The 15,674-nt window shown below is 65.5% G+C and overlaps 2 protein-coding genes across 3 annotated transcripts in view; both read left to right on the plus strand.

The window, feature by feature from the left end:
• The first annotated feature begins 1,160 nt into the window (after window positions 1-1,160).
• DES (desmin) lies at window positions 1,161-6,726 on the plus strand. The gene is made up of 9 exons (XM_086751489.1): window positions 1,161-1,795; window positions 3,450-3,510; window positions 3,701-3,796; window positions 3,885-4,046; window positions 4,138-4,263; window positions 4,930-5,150; window positions 5,267-5,316; window positions 5,557-5,639; window positions 5,775-6,726. Exons 1-9 carry the CDS (start codon window positions 1,242-1,244, stop codon window positions 5,814-5,816), a joined length of 1,395 nt encoding a protein of 464 aa, XP_086607615.1. The 5' UTR covers window positions 1,161-1,241; the 3' UTR covers window positions 5,817-6,726.
• A 1,942-nt stretch (window positions 6,727-8,668) lies between these two features.
• SPEG (striated muscle enriched protein kinase) overlaps window positions 8,669-15,674 on the plus strand; it is a 37,481-nt gene continuing 30,475 nt past the window's right edge. For both annotated transcript variants that reach the window (XM_086750485.1, XM_086750484.1), the window contains exon 1: window positions 8,669-9,485. In XM_086750485.1, coding sequence (XP_086606611.1) covers window positions 9,077-9,485 — 409 coding nt within the window. In that variant the 5' untranslated portion in view covers window positions 8,669-9,076. The remainder of the gene's footprint in view (window positions 9,486-15,674) is intronic.

The following is a 15,674-nucleotide window of genomic DNA, read 5'->3' on the forward strand; positions in this document are numbered from 1 at the left end:
CCCTGCCCTGGCCCACCGCCCATCCAGGAGGTGGGAAGCTGCGGTGGGGGTCCTGGGCTGAATTGGAGTATTTCCCATTCTGGGAATGTCCGGGGAGCCAGGCTGGGCTTTCTGCTCCCCAGAGTACTGCCAGACCAAGGGGGAGGCTGAGGAGACAGGGCAGAGCCTGCAGCACCCCAGGGTGACCTGGGGACCTTGTTCTGCTCTCCGGGTGATGGGGACCTGGGAGGGGCTGGGGCTGCTCTGGGCAGGGTTCCCGTCCAGCCGTGCTCTCCGTATGCCTGGCACAAGAAGGGTTAACAGTGTGCCTCCCCCGGCTATAAATACCGCGTAGGACGAGCTCGGGAGGCTATTTTGGTTGGGTGCCTGCTGCTTCGGGAATGTGCCTGAGCGAGGACCCGGGGGGTGATGTCACCGAGCTTGGACCCAGCACCTGCTCAGGGTCACTCAGCAGCACCCTGAAAGTGCTCAGCCCCGGGCCGGCACTCAGATCCCTTATCACAAAGGGGGGGTTTGCCTGGTGGGTCAGCACAAGCACGCTCAGGGTAGGGCTCCCCCCACATCACCCCCTCCCCAAGGCCCCCCCTTGCGCCCTCTCTGGGTTGGGGAGCTAAACTCTGGCCCCACGTGGAGAGCTGAGCCTGGTGCTTTTGCTGTGGGGAGGGTCAGGGCATCATCAGGGGCATTTTGGGGTGCTCAAGGCCAATCTGGGGAGTGGGGCTACTGAGGCAGGGGGTCTGGCTCAAGGGGGAGCAAGTGATGGTGTGAAGGGCTGAGCCCCTTCTTTCTCCCCTATGTCAGTCTGTCTGTCCAGGTCCCCATAGGTGGCACCGCCCCCCATGGGGGTCTGGGCAGTGCTGGGGGGCTCACCACCAGCCTGCCCCATCTCCTCCCCTTGCACCCCTGGGGACAGGGCAGTGCGGTGGGGTCCGAGGGGGAGGCTGGTACACTGTCGGGGTCTGGGAGTGCCCGGGGTTCCACAGGCATCGTCGTCATGCGCCCAGGGGTCCGCGGCCCAGCGGTGCAGGCAGGTGAGAGGCAGTGGGTGGGGGCTGGCGGCTGTCCACCCCCCCCCCGCAGCAGCATCCCCCAGCTGCCCGGCGGCAGGAGGGGCGAGTGATGTCAGCAGGATACAAATAGCGGCAGCGCGGGTCCCCTCCCGACGCCTCGCCGAGCTGCCGGCCGCTCGCCAGCCCCACCGCCTGCTCCCTGCTCCGGCCTCGCCGCCCCACGCCGCCACCATGAGCCAGTCCTACTCCTCCAGCCAGCGGGTCTCTTCCTACCGCCGCACCTTCGGTGGAGGCTCCCCGGTCTTCTCCCGAGCCTCCTTTGGGGGTAAGGGCAGCAGCGGCAGCTCTGTCACCTCCCGCGTCTACCAAGTGTCCCGGACCTCGGCTGTCCCCAGCCTGTCCAGCTTCCGCGCCACCCGTGTGACGCCCCTGCGCTCCTACCAAAGTGCTTACCAAGGTGCCGGCGAGCTGCTGGACTTCAGCCTGGCCGATGCCATGAACCAGGAGTTCCTCCAGACGCGCACCAACGAGAAGGTGGAGCTGCAGGAGCTCAATGACCGCTTCGCCAACTACATCGAGAAGGTGCGCTTCTTGGAGCAGCAGAATGCCCTCATGGTGGCCGAGGTGAACCGCCTCCGGGGCAAGGAGCCCACCCGCGTGGCCGAGATGTATGAGGAGGAGCTGCGGGAACTCCGGCGCCAGGTGGACCTGCTCACCAACCAGCGGGCCCGTGTCGAGGTCGAGCGTGACAACCTGCTTGATGACCTGCAGAAGCTCAAGCAGAGGTGAGGAGGGGCGCCAGCGCATTTCTGTGGGTATCCATCCCTGCGTCTCCATCCCTAGGGATGGGTGGTGGCAGACCTCTCCCCAGCAGCCCCTCGGGTGCTCACCCCATCCCTGGGGGCAGGAAAGCACCTCAGCTGTTCTTCTTGCTGGCTGCACCCACGTACAGGGCACTTTGCAGGGTTCCAGGTCCTGGCATGGTGGCTGCGAGTTTTGGGAGGGAGAAGGGCACCTGTGACCTGCTATGGCAGTGCTGGGTGCTCCCCGACCCCATAGCATGGGGGGAGCTGGCCCAGCGGTGTGGGGCAGGGTGAGGCAGGTGCCCACAGCCTGGGCATCTCAGTAGGGCACCCTGACCGGCTGCTGCCAGCCTTTGCCAGGCACCCAAGAAGCACCCAGTAGGCAGGATGGCTCCAGAAGGCGGGGGTGTCTCCTGTGCCCTCCTTCGCAGTGAGGCTGAGGCCGTGCTGTGATGCCATGGGACCCCCAGAGCTGGAGGATCAGAGTGCGCCCTCCCTGGGGTCCCCATTCCCGCTCACACCAGAGAGGGCTGGCCCCTCATGAGTGAGCTGAGCCCTGCGGGACAGACAGAGCCAGTCAGGCAGGCGGAAGTGAGGGGGAGGATGATTCGGGGGGTGTTCTGCCAGCTCCGGACGCAAAAAAGAGAGGGCAGGAAGTGGCCACGCTTCTGCAGGCCAGGGATTCCCCAAGCCTGCCGTGGGTGTCCACGGTGCCCTCGGAGCAGTGGGAATCCCCCAAGGATGCCGTGGGGCCTGGCTGGTGGCGGGGATGGGGCTGAGGCTAGGGGGTTGATAGAGATAGGGGCGGCTGGGCTGAGTGACCCCCCCAGGGACCGACCAGAGTGGGGCACCTGGCAGCAGGGGCAGATGCTCCACTTGTTCTGATGCTGGTCTGCATGTCCCCTCCCGGCCCCTGTGCTCCCGGGATGCCAAGTCCTTGTTTCCTGGGAGTGACCCAGGTGCTGCACCCCCTTTGCAGCCCCAGTGGGGTGCTGGTGGGACTGCAGTGGGGCAGAGCCCCTGATGCCGGGAGGCTAGAGGTGGCGGCATGGAGGATCCCTGAATGTCAGAGGGAGAGCAGGGCGCAGAACAAACGGGTGTCAGGTTCCCGTCACCCTGTGTGCCAGCACTGTCTGGGCACCTCTGCCTCCTCCCCACTGCCTTCTCCCTGGCACTGCCCCCTCCCCTGGAACCGCCTTGCTCCCCAGCCCCAACCTTGGGCTCACATCCCAGCAGTCCCCCCCTCTATACCCCCATCCAGCAGCATCACTGAGACCCGCCTGCCCTCCTGCTCTCCCCAGGACACCTCAGCTGGTGGTCATCCCTCTGTGCCGGACCCCGCACCCCGTCACCCCAGGCTGCTGGCCGCTCTCCCCTATAAGGGCCGGGGCAGCGCGCGTGGCGCTGAGCTGACCTCATGCCTTTGTGCTCTCTCCGGGCGTTGACTATAATAGGGAATGGGAGGAAGAGCCCCTGGCCCCCTGCCAGCCCTCCCGCCGCCTGCTGGGAATGCAGGACAATCGGACGTCTTTCCACTGGGCCCCCAAGCTGGGCTTGGGGACAGCTCGAGGGGACATCACCGCTGAGGGACAGGGCTTCCTCTGGGTTACCCCTGACCTCCTCTCTCTGCTTGTAGGCTGCAAGAGGAGATCCAGCTGAAGGAGGAGGCTGAGAACAACCTGGCTGCTTTCAGAGCTGTGAGTAACTGTCCCTCTGACGAGGTGTGGGACTCACGCCTCTCCTCCCATCCCCATCTTCCCCCAGCAGCCCAGCCCCAGCACCGGGGCATGGCCCTATACGCAGCTTTGCACTCTCCAGCCCCGATGCGCGGTCCCCGTGCTCCCGCCACACCCCCTCCTCTAACCCTTACTCTCCGTGTCCCCCCAGGATGTGGACGCGGCTACACTGGCACGCATCGACCTGGAAAGACGCATCGAGTCCCTGCAGGAGGAGATCGCCTTCCTCAAGAAGGTGCACGAAGAGGTAGGTCAGGGGTGGCCCCCTTTCCCATGGGCACCCGTGGGGCCAGGGAACAGAGTGGGTCCTCTGAGGTGTCACCTTGTCCCCCCAGGAAATCCGGGAGCTGCAGGCTCAGCTGCAGGAGCAGCACATCCAGGTGGAGATGGACATCTCCAAGCCTGACCTGACAGCTGCGCTGCGGGACATCCGTGCCCAGTACGAGAGCATCGCTGCCAAGAACATCGCCGAGGCCGAGGAGTGGTACAAGTCCAAGGTGCAGGAGGCAGCAGGCTCCGGATTGGTCCCGGCACGGTGGGTCCTGGCCATCCCGGTGGCCATGCTTGCTGACCCTGGTCTCTCCCCAGGTGTCTGACCTGACACAGGCGGCCAACAAGAACAATGACGCGCTGCGGCAGGCGAAACAGGAGATGCTGGAGTACCGGCACCAGATCCAGTCCTACACCTGCGAGATCGATGCCCTCAAGGGCACGGTGAGACCCCCAGCTTCCCTGCAAAGACCTGCTGCTCTGGGGCTGCCCAGGGACCTCTGGGGCATCTCTTGGGTGGGGGGGCTCTTCCCAGCTCTCTGAGTTGCTGCCATGGGGGGACTCATCCCGCAGATTTGGTCTGCACTTCCCCGAGTGGCAGTCTGGGCCTCTGGAAAGCGTTTTGGCAGAGCCTCAGGGTCAAGGCTTGCAAAAGGTGCCCCAGGCCAGGAGGCTCCAGGCAGGCAGGCACAGGGCTCAGGGTGTCTGGTTGCAAACAAACAGGGCACAACGGTCCCACTCTGGCACAGTTACGGTCACAGCCAGCAGCCACCAGTGTGGCAGTGCCACCTCCAGGCAGCCGTCCCGTGCTTCTGTGCCTCTCTGTGCCCTCCTGCCGGCGTAGGATGGCTCTGCTGGGGGGTCCAGGCACCCGGGTAGAGGGTGCTGGGGTTGCCCAGCACTTGCCCAACTTGCCCTCGCCAGACTCTGCTGCCCAGTGCTGGGCAGGCAAGAGGGTGATGGCCGCCCATCACAGTCCCTTGTCAGCTGGACCCAGCCCAGGGCTGACCACAGCTCTCCCCAGGTCCTTGGCCCTTCAGCATCCCCAGCTCCTACCCCAGGTGATCCCAGGTCCCCCCTCCCTCACTGAGTCCCCCCTGTCCCCCCTAGAACGACTCGCTGATGCGTCAGATGCGGGAGATGGAGGAGCGCTTTGCGGGGGAGGCCAGCGGGTACCAGGACACCATCGCCCGGCTGGAGGAGGAGATCCGGCACCTGAAGGACGAGATGGCCCGGCACCTGCGTGAGTACCAGGACCTGCTCAACGTCAAGATGGCCCTGGACGTGGAGATCGCCACATACCGCAAGCTGCTGGAGGGCGAGGAGAGCCGGTGAGTGGCAGGGGGGCAGGACAGGGTCAGCTGGATTTTGGGGCTTCTGCCCCGTGAGCTGCCACTGGAGAGCTGAGGCTGGCTGGCGCTGAATTCTCCCCTCTGTGTCCCTGCAGGATCAGCATCCCCATGCACCAGACCTTCGCCTCGGCACTCAACTTCCGAGGTGAGCGTCAGCCCATGAGGAGGGGGACCTGGGATGGGTCCTGTGCGTCCCGCTAAATCTCCCTCCTGGGTGGTTGCAGCCAGGCTGGCAGGTTGGGGACCCATGGGTGCCACACTGAGCCCCTGGTGCAGGGGCACTCAGTTGGGTGTTGCCGCTGGCCCACGGTGGCCCTAGCCCTGCTGCTGTTCCCCCATGCCGTACATCCCCGCAGTCCCATCCCCTGTGTCCTCCCTCCCACAGAGACCAGCCCAGAGCAGCGTGGCTCTGAGGTGCACACCAAAAAGACTGTGATGATCAAAACCATCGAAACTCGTGATGGAGAGGTGAGTGCAGGGTGGCGCCGGGTGGGGGGGCGGGTGACGGGGAGGCAGGGGGGACCGAGCACGACACCTGTCCTTGTACTTGGGGCTCTGGTGCCGGCACAGCACGGCATCTCACGGTGCCTTCTCTCCTGGTAGGTGGTGAGCGAGGCGACCCAGCAGCAGCATGAGGTGCTGTAGAGGAGGCTGCCTCGGCAGCCCACCGGCACCTTCCATCTCTGTCTCCGTCCTGCCGCCAAGCTCCCCTCCTGCCCCCCACCTCGCCCCTCGGTGCTCCCCTGGCACCACCCGAGGGGTCCCCCCCAGCACAGCCGCCTCTGGGCCCCTCGCACCCCCCGGGCTCTCTCCTTCGGCTTCAAAAAGCTCGCTCTGCTTTCGCAGCTTTGCAGTGGCAACGCCAGTGTCAGGATCAGGCCCGGGCCGGGGCGGGGGGGCGGCAGGAGGGAGGGAGGGGACAGGCAGGAGGGGCTGGGGGGAGCAGGTGGTGGCCTGGGCTAGCTCCCGGGAGAGCTGGACGGTCCCAGCAGCGGGTTCTGGATCCCCCTGCAGCCCCCTCCCCACTCCGAGCACGGGCTCGAGGTTTGTCCCGTGGGAGCAGGGACCCGTCCCCCCACGCCGGCCTCCCCGGCCTCCCCGGAGCTGGCACTTCTCCGGGTGGATGGCGGCGATGCCGGGGATGGGGAGAAGAGGGGTCCGGGCCAAGCCTCCCACTCCCCATCCGGCTCGGAGTCAGGGTGCTCCCAGTCTGCATCCCCCCACCCCAGCGCAGGGGGGGCGGGGTCCTGCGCTCCCCCCGGCCCGAGAGGCAGCCCCGTGGGGCAGAGGAGGGCAGCGCCCGTCCCCCCCGTCGCGGGGACCCCCAGCAGCAGAAGGCTGCGTGGGGCCAGGCTCGGTGAGCCGAGAGGGTACCTGTAGGTGGACACAGGAGAGAGGAGGAGTGAGTGAGTGGGAGAGAGGGGGGAGAGAAGGAGAGGAGCCGGAGAGAGGCCCGGGGGCCCGGGCTGGCACCCCCAACCCTCGCCCCACTGCATCCCCACCCCACCGCGTCTACGTGACTCTTCAGGCGGCTGAAATAAACAGCGGAGCATCACCCGTTCCTCCCGGCGCATCTCTGGGGCAGGCGAAACCCGGGGGGGCAACCCACGAGCCCCTGGGGCTGGGCTGGGGTGGGTAGAGGGGCCAGCTTCCCCCCCAAGTCATCTCTTCCCTAGGCTGCAAGGTCCTCCCAAAACACGGGTGTCCTTCACACTGAAGGTGCCCCAGGGCGTTTTGCTGCCCATGGTGGGTTTCCGAGTTGCGCTGGGTGGGCGATCCCTGCCAGCACGGGGGGCTGCCGCAGCCGGGCCCTGAACAGGTTGCAGGGGCTCTGGGGTGACCGTCCCCTGTCCCCCCCCTTACACCCAGGTCCCCACACCATGGCCCGGTGGCTCTCAGCCCCACAGCTGCCCCCCTGCCGCCAATCACCCAGGCCAGCCCTGCCCCAGAGGAGCGCCTGCCTGGGACCTCTCCAAGCCCCCTCCATTGCTGCCGACCCGCGAGCAGAGCCCTCCTCATCCCAAATCTGCCTTCTCCCCGGCACCCCACAGGCATCAGCCCCAGCACCCTACGCCTGCCCTCGTCCCAGGTTCAACGTCCAGCCTCAGTCTGCTCCCTACAGATCTGCTCTCTCCCCCGCAACACATGTGCCCCCCTACCCGTGATGGCTCCTTCGCCGCAGTGATGGGGGATGCAGCAGGGGAACTGGGGGTCGAGCATCCTAGGGGGAGAGAGGGATTTAGGTGGCGTTTTAGGGCCAAGCCAGCAGTGGGGAGAGTCCCTGACGGAGAGGCCAGCGTGGCCAACCCCAGTTCTGGCTACGGGGCCAGCCGGAGATGGAGGGGTACCGGACCTCAAGCGCTGTCTCCAGCAGGTGGCCCTGTGACACCGAGGACGGTCCCCAGGGGAGGGACGGCACCTCCCTCCCTGCCCGGCCCAGGCTGGCGGGGCCAGGGCTCTGCCGCTCGGGCTGGGGGGAGGCAGAGCAGCACTTTGCCCCCAGCGCTCTGGCAGCTTCTCCTCCAGCCCCCAGAGACCCCCGGGGCTTGCTCAGCTGCTCTGCAGCTGCGCTGTGGGTCTAGCAGAGCATCCCGCTCCGGTGTGCCCCAGCCACCCAAGCCAGGCGGAATTTTTGAATTTTCTGCTCACCGGTGATGCTCCGCTGATGCCGGCACCCTTGGGTGGGTGGCAAAGGGCTGGTTTGCCGCTGGGAAGCAGCACGCCGCATCTCTTGCATCCTGCTCACCCGGATTCACAGCCCCCGGCGAGGGCGGCCAGGGCCAGGTGCCCAGACGTGTGCCATCGTGCTGGGGAAGCCCTGTCCTGCCCGGGGGTGGCGAGCCAGCACGTGGCACAGGCGGTCCTCGCTTGCTCACTGCCTGGAGCACAGTGTGCCGGAAGTCTCATAGGGCACCCCAAACCTGAACAGCTGGGTGCTCCTACTTCAAGCAGGGCTTGAATGTGGGGCTGGCCAGGGTGCACACCACCCAGTGCAGCAAGGCAGGGGCTCAGTGACAGAAACGGGGTTTCATTGTGTTTGCAGCCTCCCGGCAAGACAAATTTGGGGTGAGCGGAGATGCAGCCATCCTCCACTGTGTACCCTAGTGCTGAGGATGGGGCAAAGGGGCCCCACAGGGCTGGCTTCTGCCTGGGGTCTCGCATTGCAGGAAGCATGACGGTGTCCTTTCCCTCCACATGCCACCAGGGTCTCTCTGTCCCGATCTGGTGACAGGGCCAGGGAAGGGGAAGGGGGAGAGGAAGGCTGGGTGTCCCCCCCCCCGAGCCTCACTGCTAATATGGAAAGGCGCTGGCCCCTTTCTATCTTTGCAAGCAGAGCTGGGCTGCAGGGCCGGGGCAGCGGGCGCGGAGAGGGGGAGCCTGGCCAAGGAATGTGACATATCAGAGGCAGCTGCCACTTCAGGAGAGGGGGCAGAGGGAGCGCAGCTCGCCTAGGGGCCGCGCAGGACGGGACGGGTGAGGGGGGGGACGCCACGGCCCCAGCGCTGGGACGGTTCAGCGAGCGACCGGCACCCGTGGGACTCGTACCCAGGCCAGTGGAGGAGCAGGTGCCGACGCGTGGGGCAGGCTTGGGGTCAGGGCAGAGCATGGGGTGTGGGTGCTGCGTCGCGCCGGCCACTGGCTGAGTGGTGGTTCGGTGAGCAGCAACCCGAGCCCCCGCCTAAAAATAGCCCCTTGCTTGCCTACGGCACTGCGACCTTCGGGGCTGCGGCCGGCTGGGGGGAGGCACCGAACCCGACAGCACCTGGACCCGGGGGCCGCCTTTGCCCCGGCACCCCTGGCAGGTACCCAGCACCCCCAGGCCACAGGCAGGAGAAGAAGACGGGTACAGCACTGCTGGCTTGGGGTGGCAGGGGTCGTGGGAACAGGCAGCAGAGCTGTGGACCATGCACCAAGCCCAGGCACACAGCGGCGCAAGCAGGGCCGGTGGGGAGCCCCGAGTGGCCCCGCCGAGCCCCGGCATCCCTCCGAAGCGCGCCAAGGTCACAGCAGAGCCAAGGGCACCTGAGGAGGGCTCGACTCGCCCGGCGGCACCAGTTTTTGTGCGGAAGCTGAAGAATGCGGCGATTGGCACCGGCTGTGACATCCGGCTGAGGGTGGTGGTGGTGGGGAACCCCCGGCCCAGCCTCCGCTGGTACCGAAACGAGGAGCTGCTGGCCCCGCGCGGGGAGGAGTACGGCACCTTCTGGATCCGGGACAGCAAGAAGGAGGATGCCGGCGTGTACACCTGTATCGCCGAGAACGAGAAGGGAGAGGCCATGACCAGCGCCGTGCTGGCCATCATTGACATGGAAGGTAAGGGCGGTGCGGCCGCCGGCGTGGCCGTGCCGGCATGGCCGCGAGCGGCGGTTTGCCAAGGGTGGTGGCAGCGCTTTGCAGGCTCTTGCTGCAGTGCATGCCCCAGGGCCAGCCAGAGCTGGGCTTTGCTGTGCCTGCCCTACCGCAAGGCTGGGGTGCCCGGTGCCGGCAGCACCAGGGCAGCTCTCTGGCCTGGAGTGAGCATGTGGCTGCGGTACCCGCCGCCAGGCCAGGCAGGGTGCCAGGGCCGGGCACGGAGCTATTGGGAGCATGTGATGCTCAGCCTGCTTGGGGCAGGAGGAGAGAGAGAGAGATGGCTCGGGTGCACGGCACCGGTGGTGCCACCGCCATGGTCCTGGGTACACGCTGGTGTCCCCGTACCAGCTACCCCCCTGTGTCGGCTGCCCGCGGGCAGAGCTGCCCATGGCTGTAGCAGGCACTGGGACTGCACTGGGAGAACTGGGACCCTCCGGAGGTGGAGCCACGGGAGGAGCCTAACACTGCAGGAGGTGGGACTGACAAGTGGGTGGAGCTTATGCCCCGCAGTGGGCAGGGCCTGATGGTTAATTAGCAGGGATGGAGACAGCTTTTGTGGTCCCTCCCCAAAGCCCCATGGCAGCCCCTCTGCTCATCACCCCGGGTGCAACAGCTGGGCATCCTCCTCCAGTGTGCAGGGTGTGCATGGGAGCTGCTGTGAGCCCTTGCATGGGTGGGCCTCATCCTGCACAGGGGCCAGGCGGGTTTGGGACTCAGCCCCCTCGACCTCAGGATGGATGCCACCTCCCTGAGGCATTGCAGAATGTGGTGCCGGCTGGTGGCACTGCTCTGAGATGTGAGCTATGCCATCTGCGCGGGGACAGCCAGGGCAGGGAGCAAGGGAGGTGTGCTGAGCCCCGAGGCTGCACGGAAGGAGCTGCACCCGGGGCTTTGCAGCATGGGATGCTGGAGGTGCTGTACCTTGAGTTGGGGGGACTGGGTGGCAGTGAAGAGGCAGAAGCAGCCTTCACAGTGCTGAAGGGGAGCAATGGAGGAAGAGGAGGAGTTGCTCTGTGTGAGCCAGGAGGCTGCAGGAGCGGTGTTTGGAAGGCGGAGGAAGGTGTATGTGCTACTCACGGGCCTGGTGAGGGGATGGGGGGAGAAGAGAGGTGTGCAGGAGGGGTCCTGCCCTGCAGTGGGTCTGTGCAGGGTCACCATGCGTCGCACCTTTAGGGATGGTGTCACTGTGTGGCCGGATGCATGGCGCTGTGTGTGCAGAGAGAGTGGCAGACATGCCCTACCCCATGGGGTGGGAGCAGCCTTTTCTGGGGATGAGGGGGGCAAGGCGATGGGGTCACCCTGTTCTCACACTCCAGTGTGCAGCTGCACCTTTCCCTGACACTGCCAGCCTGGACCCCCCTGCCTCTGCCCAGCGGCACGGCACCGCCTGATTTCCCCAGGTGCCCGTTCCCGTTGTGCTGACGCATTCGTCCCTGCTCCCGATTCCCAGCCACTGGCCCGGGCTGCTGGCTTTCTGGAGCAGCTGGGTGAGGGATGGAGCAGCCACGATTGCCTGCGGCACGGAGTGAATGTCACCCTGCCCCTGGCGTTCCTCCCAGTGGGTGTTCAACTGTGGGTGCACTGCCATCAAGCAAACAGCCACCCAAAAAGCCGGCCATGGGGCGGAGATGCCCCTAGACCCACACAGGCTCCAGGGCATGGGGCTAGGCAAGCAGCATGGCAGCCCCCGGTGCGGCTTTGCCCCTGCCCCGGGGCAGAAAGGTCACCACGGTGTGCTGTGATGGTGCCCATGGAGCTCCAAATCCTGACGGATGCTGGTGTGGAGGTGATGGGGATGTGACGGGCATCCAGCCCTATGGCCTGGCCCCATTGTAGGATCCTGGCACTCAGTGTGTTATTCCCCCGAGGCCATTTTCTCCACACCAGCAGCTGAGTGGTGAGACGGGTCATCTCATGAAATGGAGGAGCCGTGCCACCGAGCTGCACCCGCCTGTCCTGACATCCTGCCAGGATGTGTGCTGTGGCTCGCCGGCCTCCAGCATGGAGCTGGCTGCTCAGGGGCTCCACAGGCTCCCTGCTGAGACCCAGCTCTCCGGGGACCCTGGAAGTTCCACTGGTGCCTGTGCCGTCCCTGTGCCAGGCAGGGACGCCCCATCCTTGTTCCTTGGGTGGCCCTGTGAGCCAGGTCATCGGCCATTTATGGGGCAAGGGGGATGTGCACAAGGTCCTCGGTCAGGATGAGGTTTTCCTCTGGGCTTGGGGTCCTGGCCCCCCATGTCTGGAGGTATTGGGGTGCCCTTGCTCCATTCGCCTCTGCCAGGTCAGAGTCTCTGGTGAGCACAGAGCCCGGTCCTCCACCTTCTCTCCCCGGCGTATGGGCCAGGCTGCAGCTCTCCGTGGCGTCAGCATCACCTCTCCCCAAGGTGGCTCAGGTCACTGCTGGTGGGGTGGAGGGGGTGGAGGGTGTCTGTGCTGCCCAGCTCCACGCGCGGCCCCGGCAGCTCCTCCTGCACCAGCTCAGCATTCCCCCTTGCTTGCACCAGCCCAATTTAGCTCTTCTAATCCCTTGCCCTGAATCTGTCGCTCCACCCCACTAATGATTTTCTCCTGCTCTTCTCCCAGGTCCCCCGAGTGTGTCAGTGCCCGGTGTGAGAAGCAGGGAACACACGCCTAGGTCTGGCCGGGTAGCTGGGCACAGGGGCTCTCGGGGCACACTCTCCCCGCCGTGTCCCACTCTCCCCGCCGTGTCCCACTCTCGCCGCCCTGTCCCACCACTGTGCACCTCTCCTGCTGCAGGTTCTCCCTCATGCCCCTGCTCCATGGGCGCAAGTGGGGTGCACTGGTCTTTCTCACACCAGCACCAGGCTGGTCCAGGGGCTTCTCAGGACCATTCAGGGACCCTCCAGATCCTTCCAGCCAGCCCTGGTCCCCACTGTGGCTCCATCGCCCCCAGGCTCGCCTAAGCCTGTATCACCTCTCAGCTGCATCTCCTGAATTTTTTTCCCTGTAAACTGGATTAAATCACCTCTTAAGAACCTGAGCTAATCTCCTTTTAGAGCCCAGCCCTCCCTCACTGTGCCAGTGCTGCCTGATCCTCCCCGTCTGGGCTGCCTCTTGTTTCAAGGTTGGATGGGTCTGTCTTGGGCTCCCGGCACGAGGTCTTGCTCCGCTCTCCTCCACCTGCACTCAGCAATCAAACTGCCTTGGAACCTGTCCTCTGCCCAGGGAACAGCCTGCACCCGTCTGGATTTGAGGGTAGGGAAGGGGGGGCAGGAGCTGCCTGTGCGAGCCCTGCACGGCCCCTTCCCATCCAGCCCAGGGTTACAGTGGGGCAGCGTGGACGTGCTTTTGTGGCTGGTGGCGCACGGCGACGGCGATGGCGATGGCACCCCGGGGGGGAGGGCTGCGCTGACAGTGTCCCTAGTGGCTCAGCACCTCTGGCCATTTTATCTCAGTGCCTAATTTTAGTCCCTTGCTTTGCAGCGCCGTGCCCATGTTTAGTGCCAACTGCCCCTTCCCTCCGGAGCCCCCGCCAGCCCTGCTCAGGAACCGAATGGGACTGAAGGCTCCCTTCGCCATCTCTTCCCTCCCGTGGGGACATTTTGGGGCTGCCTCAGTTTCCCCTTGCTGGGGGGATCCCTGGCCATCCCCCCAGCCCCAGGGCACGGCAGCATCTCAGAGGGGTGCAGCAAGGCTCCAGCCCAGGCTGCCATGCCCCACTGTGGGGTGGGCACCGTGCCCACCTGCGCCAGTGCAGGGGCTGCCTCTGCAGAGCTGCTTGGACAGTGCCACTCTGGGTGCCGGGCTTAGCTGGTGCAGGGACAAGTCCCCAGGGCTGGGCGGTGCAGGGGGGATAGGACTGGACCTGACCCCCAGGATGCCTGCAGCTGTGCGCGTTCCCTGGCCCCGGGGTTGGCACTGGGACCAGCCCACGGGCAGATGTCACAGACTTGGGTTCCCACCCCTGGGCAGGGACCCGGTGCGGTGGCCACACATGCCGGGTGCCCATCTCGGGGCGCTGCGGACCGGGACGGCTGCTCCCAGGCGAGCGAAGCAGCGGCTGCAGCTGTCCAGTCAGTCACCTCCACCCCTGCCCTCTTGCCCGCTGCCGGGCGGTTATTTTTGCCCAGGAATGTGCCGTCCCCTCGGATTCTGGCGGGCTGCAGGGCTTGTGTTACAGGCGAGAGGCTGAAACCCAGGCCTGGAGCCGGTAAATATAGTACCGGCGCTTGGGGCTGCATGATGGGACGACAGCCTCTTCCCCATCCCGGGGCTGCCCAGTGCTCCCTGTGCCCCTGTGGCACTGGGAAGGGGCTGACTGCTTCTACCCAGCTGCCTGACTCTTGCTTGCTTCCCCCTCTGCATGCAGCCCCTCAGCCCCAGACAGGGGGGATGACGGGAGCGGGGCTGGCAAAGCAGGGACGAAATGCCTCCTGCTGTCCTGCTCCGTGCCCGGGCACCCGGAGCCAAGGTCACATTGCTGTCCCGTGTCCCTGCGTCCCTCGCCTGCAGCGGGTGTGACGTGCTCGAGCATCCTTCTTGTTATGGCAAGGGGAGGCGATGCTGGGGAGGGCACTTGGGTTGTCACCTCGTGAGAGGGGTCACAGCAGACCATTGCTCTTTCCCAGGGCCAGAAAGCTGCTGCACTGCTGCCCTGCCCCATGATGAGTGCCATCCCGCTGCATTGGGGATGGTCCCCACCTTCCCAGGCTCCCAGCACATCCCCACCTCCTGCAGACCATCCCCAGCAGCTCCGGGAGGCGCAAACACATGAAAGATTCACGTCCAGACCTCCTCCTAACCGAGATGGCTGCAAGCACCCGCTGCCATCAGTTACTCAGGCACTGAGACAAGGGGGCTGGTGGCCAGGTCTGGGTGGCTGGTGCCCGGCCGGTGCAGCTGTGCAGGGGCAGGATCTGTGCAGAGCTGGTGGGGTGGTCCAGCAATGCGTGGGGAGCCACAGCCCTCTGAGTGCCATAGTTAACGCTGCATTTTGAGCGAGTGTTCTCTATCTGCTTTGCTCGAGGCCGGTGTGAGTCCAGCAAGGCCAAGCTGGAGCGGGGTGGCAATGGCCCTTGTCCATGTCACAGCCACACTGGCCCCTGGCCCCTGCCCTGTGTCCCTGGGGCTGTCACTGCAGGTGCCCTGACAGCAGCATCCTTGCCCTGGCACCACTGTGTGCCAAGCCCAAGCCTCCGTGCTCCTTCCTGGCACCCCTGTCCAGGCTCTTATCCCACTTGAGTGTCAAAAAAAAAGGCACAGGCTGTGCAGGTCTGCAGCTGGAGACCTGGATGGGGAAAAGACTCTGGGGGGCCCAACAGAGTCCTCTGGCTCCAACAGGAGATTCCCTCAGTGCCAGCTCTGGCATTCATGGGATGCTCCTGACGTGCAGGGTCTCCACGGAAACCCTGCAGCATCACTTGAATTGTGGGACTGTCAGAAATGTTGTATAAACAGCTCCTTTTGTACCGGGTAATTTGCAAGTTATTATAGAGCCATGAAAAGCCTTGCGTTGGGAGTCATGGGCGGGGAGGGGAAGCAGAGAAAAGCTGCGGGAGCTGCCAAGCATCGTGGGGAGCGTGCTGCCTGTGTGCAGCCCCGCGTGGGGTGGCTGGCTCCCCAGGGGACAGGTGAGCAGCATGGGGACGAGCGCTGGGTGCGCAGGCCTCCAGCAGCGTCCCCAGGGATGCTCTGCAGTGGGAGGGGGGTGACAGGCGCTGTGGGGCTCAGTGGCTTGGTGAGCTGGCGACTCTGGGCACTGAAAGCTGTAGGGGGCACAGCACCGCACCCCATGAGCCTGATCGCAGCTCAGTCCAGGGCACCCAGTCCTGTCCTGAGCTGCTCTGCGGTTACTCCTCCAGCACATGAGGGGGGGGTCTCGTGTGTGTCATGCGACATGGACAGGGACAATGGCCTACCTCCCTGGGTCAAGCTTTCGTCCTCACTAGCCACGGAGCAGGGATGCTAGCCCAGGGCTGAGCACTCCAGCTCTGCTATGCTGCATGGGTCCTGAAGCACCTGGGGACAGGGTACAGGGTCTGTCTTATGGCACTGGGTGCCGGGGGCTGTGTGGTTTGCAAGGTGGGGGCTGATGCTGTGGCTTGAGCAGCACCAGACCAGGGGGCTTGCTGCAAAGGGCTGTGCCCAAATTCGCTCTCGTCCGTGTGCAGGCGGGTTGGCAGTGCTGGG

This window comes from Chlamydotis macqueenii, chromosome 6, assembly GCF_036417535.1.
Source record: "Chlamydotis macqueenii isolate bChlMac1 chromosome 6, bChlMac1.mat, whole genome shotgun sequence".
Taxonomy (NCBI): Eukaryota; Metazoa; Chordata; class Aves; order Otidiformes; family Otididae; genus Chlamydotis; species Chlamydotis macqueenii.

What these genes read in the sequence shown, in the direction of transcription:
- DES (XM_086751489.1), top strand. Translation starts at nt 1,242, where the DNA reads ATGAGCCAGTCCTACTCCTCCAGCCAGCGGGTCTCTTCCTACCGCCGC. An exon ending in TCGATGCCCTCAAGGGCACG is followed by an intron (nt 4,264 to 4,929) that starts GTGAGACCCCCA and finishes TGTCCCCCCTAG; the next exon opens with AACGACTCGCTGATGCGTCA. An exon ending in TCGAAACTCGTGATGGAGAG is followed by an intron (nt 5,640 to 5,774) that starts GTGAGTGCAGGG and finishes CTCTCCTGGTAG; the next exon opens with GTGGTGAGCGAGGCGACCCA.